Source organism: Strix aluco, chromosome 8 (assembly GCF_031877795.1).
Source record: "Strix aluco isolate bStrAlu1 chromosome 8, bStrAlu1.hap1, whole genome shotgun sequence".
Taxonomy (NCBI): domain Eukaryota; kingdom Metazoa; phylum Chordata; class Aves; order Strigiformes; family Strigidae; genus Strix; species Strix aluco.
In genome coordinates this window covers 12,292,463-12,311,905 of record NC_133938.1, presented here as the reverse complement: position 1 = coordinate 12,311,905, position 19,443 = coordinate 12,292,463, and the positions used below count along the sequence as shown (strand labels likewise).

Genomic DNA, 19,443 nt, shown 5'->3' with positions numbered 1-19,443 from the left:
AGCATCCTCCCCTGGACTTCACCCAGCTTCAGCACCAACTTGCCGAAGGAGGAGCCATGTGCAGGAGGTGTTATCAGGCTGAGTCAGGCGCTGGGCCATGGATTAGCGCCTCTGCAGAGTGGTGACAGCCCCCATGCACTTGGGGATTAACCTCTGATGCTGGAGTGTTAGCACGTCCCACCCAAAGGCTTCTCTTTGTTCCTTAGGCAGTTTTTCAGCTCCCCTGGCTGGTTGTAATGACCCTTTCTCTCACTGGCACTGGGTCACCCTGGTGTCAGCAAGCTAGGTCTCCTGGGCTGGTTTTGCTGGACTGTCACTGTGTGAATGCCGTTTCTTGGAACCTGTTGGGTCTTTATAGAGCAGAAGAGAGGTGGGGGATGGCAGGAGCAGAGCAATCTGCCACTTCATCCTTTCCAGTCATGTGCCTCTCCTTTTTTTGCACTCTGACAGCATCTTCTAAGGCAGATAGAGGGACAGGTAAAGGGCTGCTGCAGTCAGTTAAATATAGAGGCTTAGTGTCATTGTTAAGCTTTGGGTTTGCAAGCCATCACATCTGCTTCATGGGCTGGACTGTTTGATCCATTACCAGTGCAGTGTGATCAGTCCGTGAGCTGCTGGGGAATGGACACTCAGACAAGCCATCATCACAGGGTAGCAGGTAAGTGCATACCAGCCACTTCTTGGTAGATGCCTAACCACATGCCTCTGCACATGATAGATGCAAAGTAGCTGAAGGGAGTTTACTTTTCCATGAAAGAGTAGGCCATGAACTCCCATTTAGCATAGGGTGAAGCATATGTGTGGTTACCACAGAGCAGTTAGCATGTAGTAAAGTCATGCCCTTGCTTGCCCTCTGTTAAATTGTTAGGTCCTTAAGAAATACTCCCTGTACTGCACAGGAATCCACTCTATGGCAAATGATGACTCAGAGCTTGTGCATCAGGTTAGAGGGGGTCAAAGATACTTGATTTGTGCTAAGTTGTATAGGAGCTCAGCAGTTAAATGGCAGAACGGAAACCTGCTGGGCAGCTTGTCATGTCTCCAGCCACAGGCCTCTGGCCTTTCCCTTTTGCTCTGCTGCAGACCACCAGTTCTGGAGGCCCTCTCCCACTTACAGCAAGGGATAACTAGGGGAGGTGAGAAGGACAAGTGTTAGAGATGCTCTGCTTTGTCTTTTGAAGCCCAATATTGAAGCTGATTCTGTGCATGGACAGAGGTAGCTGCGGGAGCAGTGCCGTGGGTTGTAAGCTCCTGTGACAGGGACCACTGCAGAATACCAGGCACTTGTCTGCTCAGAGTAAGTGATGCTAAATTGCTTTTTATGCCATATTTCCAAACTTGCCAACTAAGGGAAGCAAAGAGTAGGTTTGGGGTTTTTCTTATGCAAACATAAATTAACAAAAAGAAAATACAGTGACTGCTGTGTATAACATTTAATGGCTATTATAGTTTTGTTCTGTATTTCTTTTGTTTAGAAAACTTTATTGCTATTAGGTGATCAGGTCTGTAACTGATAAAACTAAGGTAGCAATTTTTCCCATGCAAGCAATTTTTCAGGTTTTCCCTCAAATAAGTTAATACAGTAATCAAACCAATTTGAATATCTAAGTGTATTGTTGTTTGTAGGGAGTCTATTCTTTAGCAACACTTACCCTTTTATTGAAAAAGGTAACAATTGGAATAGTCTGAACAATCTAGTATGTCTTACCCTGAGCTAAGTAAAATCCCATAAATAACTGGAATTCATTTAACATATTAAGGGAGTCAAATATTTCTAAAAACAGATTTACAGCAGTCATTTCCTTCCAGTCCAGCAGGCAGTGACACAGGAATGACCCGAGCATGGAATGAAAAGCAGCAAGAGCTTTTCACATGCACCAAGCAAAGAGCAGTTACGGTCCCCTGGTTCAGTCGCCAGCACTGGATCTCCAGGGCAAGCCTGCGAGGTGATGCTCAGCCTCCATTAAGTCCAGAGGAGAGCTGGTGTTCATTTCTGCTGACTGTCTTCTTTTCTTCTGTGAGTAGAAGTCAGTCTTTAAAGCCTCTTCAGGGGGACCAATGGAAGATGAAACAGCAATGTCTTGAGGGGAAGCCTTTTATCTTTCCCCCTGCAGCAAAGAACAGTGTAGAAGCAGTTAGGTCAACCTGTCCTATGTCTGTCTGTACTGCTAAAGGCAGGTCACCACCCTGACCTGGTGGTACAAACTGGCTGTGTTTGCACCGCACAGAGCTTACAGTGATCCCTGACGCAGCACAAGACCAGACATCTTTGCCTCTCTTGTCTTTATGGACCTCTCACCCAGCATCCGCTGTGCCCGTGCTCACCTCACCCATGGAGGACGTGTGCCAGCAGGCCCCTGGAATGAGGCCCTCTGGATGCACAGGCAGCCTTTGCCCAGCACTGCTGCAGTGACATTGCTCACCACTGCTGTGTTTGCTGCTTCTGTGTGTCAGGTGGCCTTTTGGTGTCATCTCTGGCTTGTCTGTCAGTCTGCTGCATTCTCTCAAATGGGACCAGACAAAGGTCTGATCCCCGGAGAGCCTTATATTAGATACTACATTTTCCAGAAGTCTGGACTTAGGCAGCAGGCCAGGCTTGGAAAAGTGGACTGTCAGTTCAGGCCACATTATCCAGGGAGATTGCCCTTGTAGTTGTTTACCAGTGCTGGAGAGAGTATGCTGAACCTGGTACTCACCGTGGGCTCCAGCTAGGACAGAAACCTAAGAAACACAGCGGGAGGTACAGAGCTTGTAAGGCCAAGTTCAAGGCTTGTGGCAAGGAACTGGCAGGGGGAGAGGACTCCAAATGCTTTCTGGCATCTTGCCATTCCCAACTCACCCCAGTTGGTGGGCACCAGTTCAGGTCAGAAACTCATCATGGCCACATCTGGAGCAGCAGTCCTGCTGGGCCACCCCAGGCAGCCCCGTGCCATGGCCTAGCCTGCACTGGCCAGTCTTTGTGCAGCTGGGAGGCATCCCAGGAGCCTTCTGACTCGGCACTGGCCACTGTTGGGCTGCTGTTCTTCAACCATTTGGTTGAAAGCAGCATTGCTTGGTGGTACAGGAATGCACATAGAAGGCCATGAGCAGCAAGACAGGCTTTGAGCTAGTTCAACCCCAGATTATTGTTCCTGAGGCGGGATATTGGGATTTTGGTTTTTTCCCTTAGCAATGGCCTAGAATAACAAGAGGCCTCCTCAGTTGTTTGAGAGTTTTATTTTCATAACTCAATGCAAGAGGTGTGGTGGTTGCTTTGGTATGTCTTTGGGGCACGGCACAAGGGTGTGTGAGTGAGATAGTACTGACGCACTGTGTAGGGCACAGCAAGCCAGGTTTGGCACAGCCATGTCCATGATGCCTAACTTCTTTTGGAGTGACCTGTCCCCCAACTTGCCCCAAAGGTTGTACATGGTTTATTAGGTCCAGATTAGAGTTTAGCAGCAAATGAATTTGTATGCCTGTGTACAATCAGGAGAGCTTGGAAGCTGTATAGATGCAGCCAGAGAATAATTATAACTGTTTCCTCTCTCTGATACGTGTCTCCTCTCATTTGCCACTTCTCTGCTGAGAGGAGAGGAGAGCCCTTTCTCCTGGAGAATGCTGCTGAGTTGGTTTCTCTGTAGCACAGCCTGGGATGCATCCCTAGATCGTACAGGGCCTTTCCTGTGCCACAAACTGGACATGAGGCAGTGCTTCATTTTTAACAGGGGGAAGGTGTAGCAGAAGCTCATCAGGCTGTCACAAGACAAGAGGGCTCAGTTTCTCTAGTTTATACCGAATCAGGACCAAAGCAACATACTGACGTACTAATGATGTTTAGTTAACCGGCAATCATGCTTCTTTTATACTTCTTTTCAAGCTGACTCCTTTTTTTTCAAGTCTCTCTAATTCCCCAGTTACTGTTTAATCTGCCTGACGGTTGCTTCTTCTTTAACATAGCAGTTTGCAGCAAATGCCCAGTTATGTGTATTTGATCCAAGTGCATGTGCACACAGAGTTTGTACTCATGTTCTCTTAGCAGGTGCTGTTATCCACGCCATTTACTAAGGGTGGGCTCTGCAAGCACCCCTGTGCTGCCCTAACAGTTACTGCCCTCAGTGAATAGCAGGGATAATAATTTCTAAAGTATTTTCCAGTTGGTCTTCTCTAGCCCACAGGATTCTGACTGCAGCAGTGGGATGTGAGGCTGCATCTCAGCAGTGAAGCTGTGAATTGCTGCGGGTCTCTGTGTTCAAGGGGGCGACACACACTAGGCTGTAGCTACCCTAGTATTGGAGGGTGCTAACATAAATAAGGCATAATTTAATTAAAAACTGCCATCAGATCATCAGTTTCTGAATGTGATTTTAGGGCAGCACAAAACTATTTTGCTAAGGACAGTGTGTGAATTTCTGATAGTTGTGGGGGCCAAACCAGATACATCTACGACAACCTGAGAGGTTGGGAAGTCTTTGTTAGTCTTTGGTGTATTAATAATTTTTGAGAGGACCAGGCAGTACTGAGATACTGGCATGTCAGGAACTACTGAAGAACAGAAGCAGATGAGAAAATTATCTCCTATTTTTCCACAAAGGCCTCTAGAGTTGTTATACATCGAATAAAGTCAGGCAGATATTTGGTGACCCAAGGGAAGTTCACTTTTGATTTCTGTAATCTGTTGTTCTTCAAACAGAAATAAGAATATGCTTGAAAGAAAGTTGTTGGTGGTTTGGCAGTCCTCCCATGAGGTTGGGTAGTATGATTAATTCTCTGTGGTTTATAAGACTCACATTAGAAAGTTAGCTCTTAAATGTTAACTTGGCCAGTGAAATTCCCTCCAGGCAAAGACCCTGTGTCTCCCTCGAGCTGTACCGTGGGAATGGGCCCAGTGCAAGTGTGGGTGGTGGTAACGCCATTTTATTCCCAGCGACGACACATTCTCAAGGACGTAACCATTTACTCACTATGTTTTGGACACTGTAACTACAGCTCAGCTGAGGGAAAGGATTTTGCGGCAAGTCCACTTACCAGCTGATGCAATTCCAGTGAAATCCGAATGTCATCTCCTATGTAAAACACAAAGATGAGAATATATGAATTTGGACTGCCATGCCTGGGAAGACAGGATGTTCTTGCATGTTTTGAAATTCGGGGGAATTTTCTTATCCTTGCCTAATAAACTTTTTCCAATTTTTCTAAACCCCTCCTTGATGTTTTATGGCTACCACTGAATTAACAATTAACTAAAGTAACCAGAATAAAAACAATATTGTTTGTGGTGAGTAGCAACTGAAATTGAGCACTGAGAACAAAATTACTCTGCTGTTTTTCCTAACATCTAGACCTGGCACAGGAGGATGTAGTAAGGTCTTTTCATTTCAAATGTGCACTATTACGGTTGCACAACAAATGTTTGAATTTAATGTCGCACTGATTTAGCCATAAGCAGTTTTGCATGTTTGTCTTCAGATTAGTGTAATTCCAGTGCACTGTAGTGGAGTTCCCCATAGCACTTGGGTTGTGCTCCCAGCTCTGCACATCTCATCTATGGTGTGAGTGGCATTTCTTTGCTTGGAAATTGTTGGTCTTGGGACTGGTCAGGCAATCAGAAGCGAGCAAGGTAGTGTGCTGCCAAAAGCTGGTTGCTTTGAATGAGAAGCAGAAGCTCAAAACATTGTGTTCCCAGTCTGTTACAAACGTCAGGAAAGGCAATAGCATTGCTCATCGGTTCAAGGTAAACCATTTTAAATGCAAAATACAAGCGTGCAGTTGGTTTCTACATCTCAGCTAAGAGTCTGTCACCCTTGGTGGCTGTCTGAGCATGTCCTCTGAATTCAGGATACTTTTGATATGGCTGGTGTTGGATGCTCTACAAATGAAGATAAGATATGTGGGTGGATTTCTCAGCCTCTCCCTAGCCCCTGGGGTAAAGCTACCTCTGAATTCATCTACCTAAAGGGGAGCTAGAAGAGTCTGTGAGCTAGGGTTTTACACTGGAAGCACTCGTCTGTCACAGCGGTCATGTTCATCTGAACACACAAGAGGAGTTGCAGCCGTACAGCCCTGCTGTCACAGGGCCTCAGCAGGAGCCAGGTGAAATGGGAAGGGCTGAGGCTGGACTTCGGTGCAAATGGCAGGTCAGCAGATGGGAGAGGACAGTCGGGGTGTCCCTGCTCAGAGTGCTATCACCCATCTCTGACTGGCTTCCCACTGCTCCTTGTCTTCCCAGTACACTGTGGCTGGGAAGGGAATGGCACAGGCCAGAGTGCCCTTTTCCTGTGGGGGTGCCCCTGAGCAAAGAAAGGGGTCTCAGTGTACGCTGCTGACTGGGGCTGCCTGATCTCCTCTCCATCTCCCAGAGCTGTTCAACGGCCTCCTCAAACTGCTTTTGCCATCAGTAAAATGAAGAGTTTGTACTGTTCCTCACTTCTGCTCCTGTGTAGTGGCCTGTTTGAGATAAGTATTCCTCTTTAGCCTATCTGGAAGCCAGTAACATGCACAGAAATGTAATCCAGTATCTACGTCTGTTTTAATTTCAGAAAACTAACTTATCCACTGTGATTCATCCTCCAGCTCATCTGCTGCCCCATTCTCAGGATAGCGAAGTTGTGGAAGGGGAGTCTGACCATTTGCATTAATCCCTCTGCCCTGCAATACTCCCCTGGAGAGTCAGGTCATAGACCCTCAAACAAGAGCCGCTGCTTTTGTGCTAGATGCTTTGTAGTAAGCTGGCTAACATATTAATTTCTTTACAAGTTGGGAGGCTATTGACCCTGCAAGCTGGCACTGGGCAGCTGATGTGCAGATATAGCCAGATACCCTGTTCCTGATTTTCTGCTTAGTAGCAGCAGTGCCCCTGTGAGCATAAGAAGAAATCTTTGATTATAGAAATGGCAACCTGCTAATGACTTCCATTCCTGCTTTCTCTCCTCTCAGAACATCCCCACCTTGGGAAGCGTAGCAATAACCATGGCGCTCCACAACTGTGATGAGGTGGCGGTAGCTGGGTTTGGCTATGACATGAGTTCACCCAATGCACCGCTGCACTACTATGAGAACATCAAGATGTCTGCCATCAAAGAGGTAGGGAGCTCCTGCCAAGCACATCTTCCTCCCAAGCCCGCCGACCGCCCCGACTCCAGAGCCTGACTGGGATGGTGATGTCAACTTACAGCTTTCCTGTATGGGTCAGAACAGCTCCACCCATGCATTTGCGTGTAAAATTCTAGACATTCCCCAAGCACAATGTGTGTTAAAAATGGTTATTTCTGCTGGGAAAAGTTCTCTGGAATGTGTATATAATGTGATTCCTTCTTTGAGCAGCAGGGAAAAGATTCACATAAATGTTAACTAGAGTTAGGGTGAAAGGGAGCAATTCTGCTGTGGGGTTGAAAAGATGTGGCCTCCTCCTGCTTTTTGATCCATTGTATTGCTCTCTAATCCATAGGCTTCTTTTGCTAGATGATCCTCTCCTCAGCCCCTGTGAAATGTGGGGGAGGTGAGATTAGCCCGTGCATGTTAGCTCTCAGCTGACTGTTCAGCAGCAGTTAGCTAGTGTAAACACATCATGGCTCTGTGGAGACTGCTCTTTAAAGACAGATCTACGTTAGAAACGTTTTCTGGTACTATCACAGTGAGTTGAACAGCATTTTTAGAGGAACAAAAGCTCTCATGTTGGTATAATGCAGCAGCATAAAGACACTCTTTCAGGTCGGGCCGTTCCTGTACCAAACTTGGACACTGGTCAGAGCTTCTATAGTGGGAAGGTTTGCTGCTTTTTTGGTAGAGTACAATCTTTCCCAGCACAGATGTGGCCCAGGCCTTTCTAAGATTGCTTCCCCCTCTTCACTGGCTCCTAGATAGGGAAACTTTCTCAATCCTACTCCATATTGTGAAATGTTTTACTGTTCGTGGACAGTAGCTGTCTCCTGGCACTTAGCATTTGTTCACCTGTAGCACTTTGCCATTGATCCAGGCGAGGAGGGAAGCTGGAAAATTGTGTTTTCCCAAATCACAAGATTGTATGTGTTTTAGAACTCTCACAGACTGCAGGCTGTATGACCCTAGGCAGACTGAGAGGCATTAGAAATTAGTGATTAGTCAGCTTGAGAAATGAGAAGAGCGAGTCTAATTATCAGTGTAATGAGGCTTTGGAACAACCTCTCAGGAGAGGCCAAGAGAACAAACTGAGTTTGGGAAAAGACCATGATGAGGTCCCCAACATATGAAGGGACTGGATATCGTGGTTCTGAGGTACCTTCTGGGCCTGTGGAGGTAGCAAGAAAGTCTGCCTTGCTCAATGGAATAACCATGGATTTAATCTGGGCTGGCTGGGAAAGTGAGTGCCCATTTACAGGATTTAAGGGTTATGTCCACAGAAGAAAACTGAATTGAGTCACTATGTACAGAGATGGTGTCTGGCTTGTGAAATCTGCGAGTGGAAAATAGCTGAGGAATATCATTCTTGCAGTAGTAGAGGAGGTAATACCATTGGCTTGCCCAGTTCTGACTCTTCACTGGATGTCTGCTTATAACCTTGAGACAGGACCTTGGGCTATGCAGGCCCAGGTCTGAGTCCGTACAGCTGGTTCTTCAGTCTTCCAGCAAAGACACAACTACACCAGACTGAAAATGCATGCAGATGCCTGGCTCCAGCAGTGGGTACATAGACTGTTCATGAAAGTTTCAGGAAACGCTTTTGTCTTTGTGGTGCCACTGTGTCCACTCTGGTGAAGGGTCTGCCTTTGGTGGAGAACCACTCTTGCCCAGTTGTTCCCCCTGTCTCATAAGGATCTCAGTCCCACAATCCACTCTTGGACACAGGGATACTCACAGCGGGTGTCCTGTGCCAAGCCTGTTTTGCAGCCTGGTAGGTGTCTCCAACTTCAAGGACACTTACACAGGAGCTGACAAGAATGAAGTCTTCTTGCTCTTGATCCTTATATGGATCAATGGGAAAAGGTAGCAAAAAGAGTTAGATGAGAGTCTGCTGTTGAAGTCGCTGGTCCAGATCACTTGGATCTTTGATTCTGGAGGCCAGCACCCTGAGTGGGATGCAGAAGCAAGTGGAAGACAGAAGGGAGTCACTCTTGGACACCATATGTGGTCTCAGGAGTAAACCTTGCATGGCACAGGGCAGTAGATGAGGATGAACATGTGAAATCCAATCAGTAGGGTCTCCTAGAGAGACCAGTTGGTGCCTGGTTTGTCAGGCCTCTGCTGTCTGGAAGCTGTCAGTCATCGTGTCCAGGATGTTCTGTACGGAGGTGAGGGAGTGTTGAAAGGTTCTGGTGAAGCCTCACTAGTTTAGATGTCAGTGGATTTGTTTCTGCAGCCAGGGCTGTCGATGAGAGCTCTGCAGGCCAGTGGAGCTGGTTCTAGGAGGAAGGTTCCTGTTCCACTTGAAGGCTGGTTATCCGATATGAGTCCGCCCATCTAATCCTCACATCCTCACCCACAGGCTCCTCTTACATTTCACTGCCCCAGTACAAGAAAAGCCATCTGTTCCCAAGTATCAATAATTAATGCTCCTCCTGCTTCTGCCACTCCCAATATGACAAATTGTTTGTGATATTGTGGAATGTGAAGAGCAAAGAGAGGATTGCATTTCTTTCTTTCCCATTTAATATTGATGGTAGCTGGTAATTGTTAGTCATCTGAGGGTGAAGTTGAAAGGTGAAGGGCATAGTAGTTGGGTTGTGTCTTCTGCAGATGCCCTCAAAGAACACACAAATGGAGATTTGCCCCACTCTAGACTGGAAGCGCCGTGCACACCCTGCTTGAAGAGAGACCTGCATGTGGTTTGCAAATTGGGAGGCTGGCCTGCATTGGTTCCTTGTGCCAAACCTCGCTCTTGGCATTAGTGAAAGAAGACTGACCCAGAGCCAAGCTCCACCAAGGGTTTTTGTCTGTTCCATCTGCTCTGACACCCAAAGGCCCAAGAGCATCCACAGCATTTTCCTCAGTGTTAACTTGGACTTCTGGGATTGTGTCCAGGTCTAGTTCTTCCTGGTCCTCCTCTATATTTCAGCCTCTAAAGGAGCCACTAAAGCAGGCTATGCCTTGAAATAGGCTGGGGAGGGGCAGGGGAATGGAACTGGTTTGCTTAATGTAGCAACATGACAGCACTGAAACAACTGCCATAATGAACATCCCAGGCAGGAACCTCTGCAGTTTGACTGGGCTTTGGTGGGGCAGAACCTCTATTTCTGAAGTTCATATCATTTCCCTGACTGCTGGGCTCCTCCAGCCTGAATGACCAAAAATCTTCAGTGTTTAAGCCTGGAGAGCAGCTGCAGGGAAGCACTCCAGCTCCACCCTGAAACCATCACTGTCTTTACAGAAGAAATGTAAACACCAGCAGCATCCTGGGTCTGGAGGTGCCACATGTGTGCGTGTGCCTCGTGGGAGCCTCCCTGGGAACATCCATCGAGCTCCTTCCCTTGCCTGGTGTCTGCAGGGGGAAAGGGTTTGCTGACAAGCGTTTGTCCTCTCGGCAAGGTGTGTCACTGATTTACACTTGAGGTCTGCTTGACATCTCTCTGGACACCCTTGAAACCCTGTGAGTCATCTCCGAGGAATTTGTTCTGATTACATAAAAAAAGCCAGCAAAATGCGCTCACTTGCTCACAGCTGGGCGGAGATGCCTCTCCCATGCCAAGACTGAGGTGATAAAATCTCTGTGGAAGTGAATGTGATTTTTCCTGTTGCTCTGTGGGACCAGCGGCTGAATTCCCAAGAGGAGAAACAGGCAGCCCCAGTGTATAGTTTTGCTTAGTCTTTGCTTTCCCTGCAGGGGTAAAAGCCCTCGAGGTCCAAGATTGTGCTGCTATTACAACCACAGAAGGCAGCTGATTCCACTGCCTCTTCCAGCATCTCTGCCTCCCGAGGGCTGGGCAGACATTTCCTGCCCTGGAGGAGAAGGTTCTTCAAGGAGGCAGATGCTCTGGAGCTTCATCAGTGTTACCAGTCAAGGGGAAGTATATGGTCTTGGGACTCTGGTCAGTAGTATGACTGCAAAACATATATGGATTCTCCTGTGCTTGTGAATGCTCATGAGAGTAAATTTTTCCATTTTAGTCCTGGATGGCGTCCTTACCCTCTGTCCTGGGTAGCTCATTGTACTCCAGGGAGGGTATGTCCGGGAAGACCTAGTGGAGAAGACCCTTTTCTGTTCATAAGTGTGCTCTGGAGAGCTGGCAGCACACTGGTGCAGTGCTGTCAGTGCAGGCTGTGAGCTGGAAGATCAATGCTTGCAGTGCAGAACTGCCCCTTGATCCCAGCTCTGCTGCCCAGCACCTTCTCCCCTTCTCTCTCATCTTCTCCCATCATGGCCAGGGGTGCAGCGTCCCTGGCCTGCACTTTGGCAGGGGTTTTCTGGGTGGTATGAAGACAGCCTGCTGTTCTCTGATCTGTTACTGGGAGACCGCTGCCCAACAGACCCAGTGCTGTTGTGTAAACTCTCACAGGTGATTTTTTCAGCTCTAATCCTGTCTCTTTGTTTTAACTTACAAAATGAAGAATGTCCAAGTGTGTCATCTCCCTTCAGTTCTGTTTTCACTATTCCAAATAACTTTGCAACAGCTTTTGACCCTTGGCTGCTTCTATGAATGCTGTACAGAAAATGATTGAGTCCTTGCCAAGGTGTCTGCTCACTTGTTTCTGTTTTCGTGGCGATGAGTCCATCGGAGCTGAATTTTGATATACTTTATTGTATTTTTATTTCTTGCTCAAGTCCTGTAATGCTTCCTGCCCAAGCCCTCCATAAAAGTGTATTTTTATCACAAGTCACTGTCTTCTATTAATGTAGAAGTGTCATATCCACTGAGGACATAGCGAAGGAAACATGGAAATGGAGGTGAGGAAAAAGGGAGTAATTTTAAAATAGAGTGAAGGCTTTTCCGGATTAAAAAAATAATGAACCTGCCTATAAGGGTTACAATATACTTTCACTGCTAATGGCAAAACAGGCTAGTGTTTCAGGCAGAAATTATTTCAGGATGAGAAAGTGACAGTGTTTGGAATAGTAAAAACATATCCATTAAGGAGTTGATGAAACAGAGAGCTGGGGGCTGTGCTAAATCATGAGAATGAAGCACAAGACTGGCTCCCAGCATTCTGCCCCAGCATACAGCCTTCCCCGGCCTCATGATCCAGAGGTGAGCTTCAGTCTCCTGGTCATTTCTTGCAGGAGCAAGAATGTGAGCAAGGAGTCGCCTCGGACACCACACAGGGAGCACCCCGAGCTGTCGTCTTAGCAGCTGGCTGCAGACTGCCTCACGCACTTGCGGTTGGTAAAATGGAGAATGCGTGGTTAAAAGCCACCCTTCTCCATCTAGAGCCCATCTGCAGCATTTGTGTCGTGCAGTGGAGCTGCTGACTGGTCTCCTTTTCACTGTAGAAGCAGATCAAGCGCCAGTGCCGATGTTGTTGGAGGTGTCAGCTCCTTTGATACAGCTGTGCCGGGCATTTCAGTGACTCGCTGCCTGACCCGAGGGGGAGGTGGCACGGCCGCCTTTGATGGCTTCTTTCTGATCATTGGCTTCGCTTCCCCAACAGGTCTTTGTGGGATGCTGGAGGACACCATCTTGTAACACTTCTTATTCAGCCTGTGTAAGGACTGTCACAAGGGCTAGGGGAGGTGGCCTGCAGCATGCAGTGACACACAGCTTTGTCTCTGTCTCTCCCCGCCAGCAGCTACCTCTCAGAATAATCCACAAACATGAAGTTTGGAGTCTCGGCCCATAAAGGCACAAACAATAGCGCTTTATCATCATCTGGGCTCTCTCTGTGAAGCCGTCTTTTGCATTTTAAATCAACGCAAGTTGCTTGGGAGGGGGTGGTTGGGCTGCTTCAGGCCTCCAAGTACCTTAAAGTTTGCGGTAGCCAACAAGAAGAACAAAACTCCTTTGAAAGCCAGGCAGATGTCTAGCCTGGTGATTTATAGACTGAAAACACAGCTATTCGAGCCTGGCTGATGAATTGCGATTGGAGTACAAGGAATGGTGCAGACTGAAATGGAGGTCAGCTTTGGAGGGGGAGGTTAGGGGCTGGGGCAGGGGGACCTCTGAAAGGGCAGAGCTTTTTCTTGGGGCCAGCAGTGATGACTGATGAGGTTTATACATTTTTGTCTTTGTTTAAAAGCCACCTGTTTGACAGCGTTTTTGCTGAACGAAGGCCTCACATGCTGTTCCTGTGCCTAAGGACTGTGTGTCTATATAATAGAAATCTGGAAAAGATTGATGGAATAGCAGCCGTGACCAGACCACAGGTATTGCCTTGTTCAGTAGGACAGAAGTACGGTAACACTCGTGGGGTACCACTGTGCACTAGTAATAGCAAGGAAGGTAAGGCTGTAGGATGGACAAAACCAGAATTAGGGTTTGGACAAGGTATCTGTAGGAAAAGACAGTAAAAGATCTACAGGGGTGTGCCAGAGCCCAGCTGCTGACCCCAACATTGAACACAGACCTCTGTAGGGGTGCTCGGTACCATCAGAAGTCACACTGTCATGGACGTGTAGTAGGAGCCAGTATTACTGTCAAGGGGAGAGTCCAGGTATTCCCAGATGCAGTAGCCAGCCCAGCTCTTCTCATCAACCATGAGGGCACGAGAAGAGCTGCTAAAACCATTCTCAGAGCTGATTTTAGCAGGCATGAAGTCCTTGCAGAGGGACATTTTAGGAAATAGCCTTTGATCAAGTGTTTTCATGGTTGAATTAAGTGGAAAGGCAGCAGAAGGGATGTTATAGCTCAGATTTTGCTTCCAAAAGGAGGGAGCTTGATAAGCAGAGCTGTATCTAGGCTGCGGAGCATCACTCAGCAGTGCTGGCGGGGTGCTCAGTGGAATTGGGACATCTGTGCTGACTTTGACCTCTCTGAATTTAGGCCTAGCCTGGGAGAATGGGCTACCAAAAGTAGATGCACTGAAGAGCTCATGGACTTATTGTAGACTTGAAATCTTTTTTATGAAAAGTGCAAATATTACCTGCAATTCATGTTTGCAGCAAGAGGGGAACTGGCAGAAAAAGGCTGTAGGCATAACTTCATAAATGACTGCTTCAAAGTGGTGTTAGAAGTAACAGCAGAGTGGAAGAGAGCATCAGGAGACTTCACCCCAGTGGTTGAAAAGGACAGAGAGAAAGTGGAAACTGGCAAAAGTCAAGTGGAGTTAGATCTTGCAAAGGAAAATAAACAAACACTGGACAGTCCTACTGCCAAACAAATAGTAGGAAAACAAGGAAAGAATTACCAGGGCTGTGGCATGCAGGGAGGTGAAGGAAGCAGAAGGTGTAGGGATTAAAGACCCAAAGTGGGAACCAGATGAATGAATACATTACCTCCATAAGGGTGATATGATGAACGTAAGGGAGAGGATGGCTTATGGTGAGAAGCTCATAGAAACAGAAAATGACTGGGTCAGCAGGGAAAGGCAAAAGCCATTGAAGCTAATGCACTAGACGTGGGAGCCTGAGATCTCTGTTCCAACCACTGCGCTGCTGAGCCAATGAAACTGCAAGTCCAGAGGAAAAGGTCCTCAATAAATCTGTCAGGTTGCACGTGGTTCCACAGGATTAGATTGTAATGGACATAATACCTCCTTTTCCTTTGTTTTTTGGGGGGATGGGAGCATGACAAGGAAAATAATCCTGTCAAATTCAGACCTCTTAATCTGACCTCAGAGGTACAATTCAGAACTTCAGAGCAGAGTTTAAATGAAAGAATAATTAAATCCTGAAAGCAAGCACAACATGGATTTACCAAAGGCAGGTTACAAAAACTAATTTAATATCTTTATTTGATTAAAAAAAAAAAAAAAGATCATTCTGGGGACAGAGGAAGTGTAGTAGCCCAGTCTGTCTGAAGTTCAGTTAAGCGTGCGATACTGTGCCATGTGAGGTATTATTAGTTAGGCTTCAGAAGCTACGGTTTGGCGCAACACCTGTATGTGAATAGTCTCTCTAAAGGAGAACAAAGAGCAGCACTGAATGGATGGCTGGGAGTTCCCCCACAGGAGGTCATGTTTAGTGTTTGCTTTAATAATTTTTGGCACAGAAGGCAATGGTATGCAAGTGGAATTTGTGATGAGACAAAACCAGGTGTGGTCAATACAAAGGAGGATCAACATACCATCCAGGAAGACCATGAGCGCCTTGAGAACAGGAGTAAACTGGGTGGCATGAAACCTAAGAATATGAATGGAAGGTCATGCTGTTAGGGGCAATACCAGAAATTTTGACTCTAAGCTGGGATACCATGAGGCAATGGCAGAGGAGGAAAGTGCTTAGATAGGTACAAATGAATCACAGGATAATTCAGGATGCCAGGCTGTTACTGTGAAAAAAAAAAGCAAATACAACTCTGGAAAGACAAGAGGAAAGGACTTCTTGTAGAGGGAGAGAATTGCCTCTGCATGAGGCAATGGTGAGCCTTTTTTCTGACTCGGGAAAAGGAAATTTGGGGTAAATGGGGACAGAGGGAGCTACTGCAGTTCTGGGAAATTTCCCATTTTTCATAGGGGAAATGAACAGCCTGGTTTGGTAGAAGGAAGACATGGCTTGTTTAGCTTAGTAAAATGAAGACTGAGAAGAGATACAATTGCTCTCTCTGTGTATGTTAAGAATAAGCAGGAGCTAAAAGAGATGTTTGCGATTTCAAGTTGGTGTAAGAATGACCGGGCATAAAGGATCTGTGAGTATATCTCCTAAACGTGAAAAGAGGAGGATGCCCAGCCCTCCCTTTTGTTTCACTACGTGTGACTCCCAACGGGGTGCAGGCGGGATGGGGCAGTCTGCGGAGCTGTCATATCCCAGCGGATGGACTGAGAGAGGAGGGGACAATGGGTCCTGAATGAGGCAGGGCACTGGTGTCATGGGAGGTGAAACTGCGTCTCAGGGTGGCCACAGAACACCTAGTGTGTGTGGTCAGCATGCTGGGACCAGAGCAAGGCCGTGGGCAAGGCAGAATCATAAAAAATAAGCAGCTCTAGAGACAAGGCAGTGAAGGTTAAATTAGCACCAGTGGAGACTGGAAACCTACTGTTACCAGTGAAGTAGCACTTCTTGCTGCTGCTGTGGTTTCTGTGCAGGTTTTTGGGGAGAAATGGTGCTGACTTGCAGAAATACAGACGATGTAACAGAACTGAGAAACCTCCTGCTTTACAGTTTGCTGTTTTTCTTGAATGCATTCCTCATTGACTTTGCTCTCTCTGATTTAATCTTCCTGTATTTTAAGATATTGGAATACACTTGATAAAACTAATGTGCTCTGAAACTGAGGCATTCCCTGATTGTAATTGATTACAGATGGGGAGCTTACCTTCCTCCTGAGTTGGTCTCTGAAACATTTTCTTAGTCTTAAAATATTCTACTTGGCTTCTCTTGAAGGGACAGAGGATGTTTTGTGCTTCCTCATGGAACTGTCAAGAAAAAAGGACAGGTGGTTTGGGGCTGCTGCATTTGCATAACCCTGAAAGGTGGCTTTAACCGATGATAAATTTTGATCTAATAACTGTGACCAAACGATCAGACCCACTGCTATCTCTCGGGGATGGACAGCCGTAACAGTGCATGTGCTTGCAGAGCAACTCTCCTGCTGCTTCTCTCTCTGCTGAAAAGAGCAATCATTTGCTGCTCAGAGAGAGACCCAAAGCAAAGGAAATCCCAGCCTGATCCCCAAAGAGCAAGAAGGGCTCTGGAGCCTCCTGAGGTGTTCCTGTTGGAACTCCCAGAAGTTCACTACTCCGGCCGTGGGCTCAGACAAGCAGCCCATTTGTCTGCACGAGTGGAAGCTGTACCAGACGCCCGCTCAATGCAAGCAGCAGAGTGGGGAGATGGCAGAGCCAGTCTGCCAGGTTGCAGGAGCAGTAAGTGGCAGTGACATGCAGGGACAAGAAGGTGGAGGTGACAGTGAACGCTCTGAGCTGCTTTATCACTGTCTGCAAGTACAGATTCATGAGAGCTGGTGTTTTCTGCTTGTGATGCTGAGGTGTAGCTTCAGGACTTGGGGCAGGAGGCTTGTGAATCTGAACGATCCCACGTATCAGAATAGGAAATGAGGCAGTAACAGCTTGGTGTACACAGGGAGAGAGCGTCAAAGCAGTCAGAAGGGACAGTGAGCATCTTGCCATCACAGCCAAAGAGCATCCAGGATCCGAGGGCAGGAAAAGGCTTCTTTGCAGTAGTAGCAGGAATAAACCACCAGCATTGCAGCTGCTTCATGTAATCATCCTCCAGGCATGAATCCTACTCACAACCTTCTAGCTAAAATGTCAAAATGAGCACTCTTGACAGCACAAACCTGTCCACGGGGACACAGGTGGCCAGATCATTGCCTCTTTCTTACCATCCTGCTGCAGCTCAGGACGTTGCGCAGCTGAGAGATTTGCAGGACAACTTGCCTGCAAGCTTGGTTACACAGAGCACCTCGGCTTACCCAGTGAGGGGTGGCAAAAGAGAACTTCCCTTTATAACAGCCATAATATGGTCCTGGCCCCAAAGCAAACCTGAGCCTACCAAAGCCTGGCTTTTCATGAGACCCTGCAGCCATCTCACAGAGCCTTCCCGCCTGCTGGGCCCTGTCAGCAGTGTGTGTTGCCCAGGCTGTGCTACCCAGTATGCTGTTTAGGGTGTATATACCCTAAAACCTGCTGGGTTTTAGGGTGTATTTTGTTGCCTTTCCCCTATCAGGGCAGTGGGAGCGAAGTGCGTGCCTCTGTCTGGCAGTTTTGAGAAATCTGTTCCTGCTCTTCTCCCCACTGCAGCCACTGGTGCTGGAATGCAGCTTCCTTCGCCTGATTAGCTCTGTCTGTCAGTGGGGTGAGTCCCTCTCCTGTAATCAGTAACCGGAGCTGGTGTTGAAGACATGCCTCATCCCTCCTGCCTGCATTGCTGTCGGGCATGGGGGGAGCAGCACCACACCAATTGCCCTGCTAGTGCTCTTTGGGAGGGATGGAAGCCCATCCTCACCAGGGAATCCTCTTTCTCTGTGGTCTTACATTCAGCCACAAAACATACTCTTGTACTGCTGTGGACACCACTAAGATCCATGGATCAAGTGGGAGGCTGAATTCCGTTACATGTGGCTTTCTGCTTGGAAGGAGGAGTTTGTGGCAGTGCCCAGGATATAGAGCGGCCTGGATGCTGAACAGCCAGAGGTTTATAGGTCTTGCCAGCAGCCTTGCAGTCAGTGCTGGAGCCAGACCTAGCCATAATGTGCGAGACTGTAATTGTATCACGCAAAGTTTTATTATCCACCTCCTGTACTTAAATTCCTGGTCCACTTGTACCTTTCACGAAGCACATTTCCTCTTGCCATCAGATAAGTCACTTGCATGTGGCCTGAGGTGACGTTTTAGGTGGTTTGAGTTTGCCTGAAAGTGGCTGCTTCCCGTTACTGTCTGTACCAAGGGACGTAAGCAGGTTGTCCTGGGTGAAACCAGTTGGCTTCTCATACAGTTTGATGAGGCTGAAAGATGTGAAGGAGGGATCAGCTGGTGCTATGATGTATCAGGCTCCCTGGTGCTCCAGATAGGCTTTGAACAACAAGCCCAGCCAGATGTAAGTGAAGCATGAGACCTGGTGTTCCCAGCGTGGCCTCTGCCAGCAGACAGCTGCTCACTGCCTGTTGGCAGGAGCACGCACGCACACTTGGCTGCCTCTGCCGGTGCCGTGTGTTCCTAGCAAGGGGCTGTGTTGTCAGACGCTGCTGCGTGGCAGGGGCCAAGCCTGGGACCCCCAGCTGAGATGCCACATGTGGGACTGTTTCCAGCACATTGGGGGATCCTGGCTGTCTGGCTCCAAGTGACAGGGACACACAGCTCTGCTCTCCCAGCTCACTCTGCTCTGTACCACCATCGCTCACACTGCTGCTTTCTGAAATTCATGCTTTTTTCCTTTTAAGAACCAGCTCTCTTCAATGCCAGTTTTCAGTTTCTGCTTTTATGATAGCAGAAGCCAAGCACTGAGTTGTTTCTGGGCAGCGTCTTTTCAGTTTAGAGACGGGGTCTTCTGCATTTTCAGAGTTCCAAAGAGCACAGTTTAGCACATGTGGTCCTGTTGTTCCCAGCGCTGGTGCACCCTTTGCAGCATTCGGGTAACTGTCACTGGAAGCAGAGGAGATCAATAACTTCTTTTGAACACAGGTTACAAGATAAGACCTGCCTGAACTTTCCTTAGCAGCTTTAACTGTTGTCATTGCTGTGCACTGAGGGGATGGAAGTGACTTGTAAATAAATGCACAGTAGCAGCGAGAGGTATTTCCAAAATGTGCTGGAGATCCAGAGAGGGACCTTATGTACCTTGGACCTCTTGGCAACAGGCTGCACGCCATGACCGGGGCTGTCAGTGCCACACAGCAGTCATGGCTGAGAGCTGCTTGTCCTAGACCGGACAGGATGGGACAAGCAGTGGGTGACAGGAGAACCACATGCACGTTGTATGTGATGGATAAAACCAGTGCTTTGCAG

The 19,443-nt window shown here is 47.6% G+C and overlaps 1 protein-coding gene across 10 annotated transcripts in view; it reads left to right on the top strand.

The window, feature by feature from the left end:
• ST3GAL3 (ST3 beta-galactoside alpha-2,3-sialyltransferase 3) overlaps positions 1-19,443 on the top strand; it is a 202,714-nt gene that overhangs the window by 177,937 nt on the left and 5,334 nt on the right. For 9 of the 10 annotated variants that reach the window (XR_012624126.1, XM_074832220.1, XM_074832228.1 and 6 more), the window contains one exon: positions 6,916-7,062. The exons of the other annotated variant lie outside the window; for it this stretch is intronic. Coding sequence is in view for 8 of the 9 variants with exons in the window: in XM_074832220.1 (XP_074688321.1) it covers positions 6,916-7,062 (147 nt within the window). In the remaining variant the exon portion in view is untranslated. The remainder of the gene's footprint in view (positions 1-6,915; positions 7,063-19,443) is intronic. 10 annotated transcript variants of the gene reach the window in all.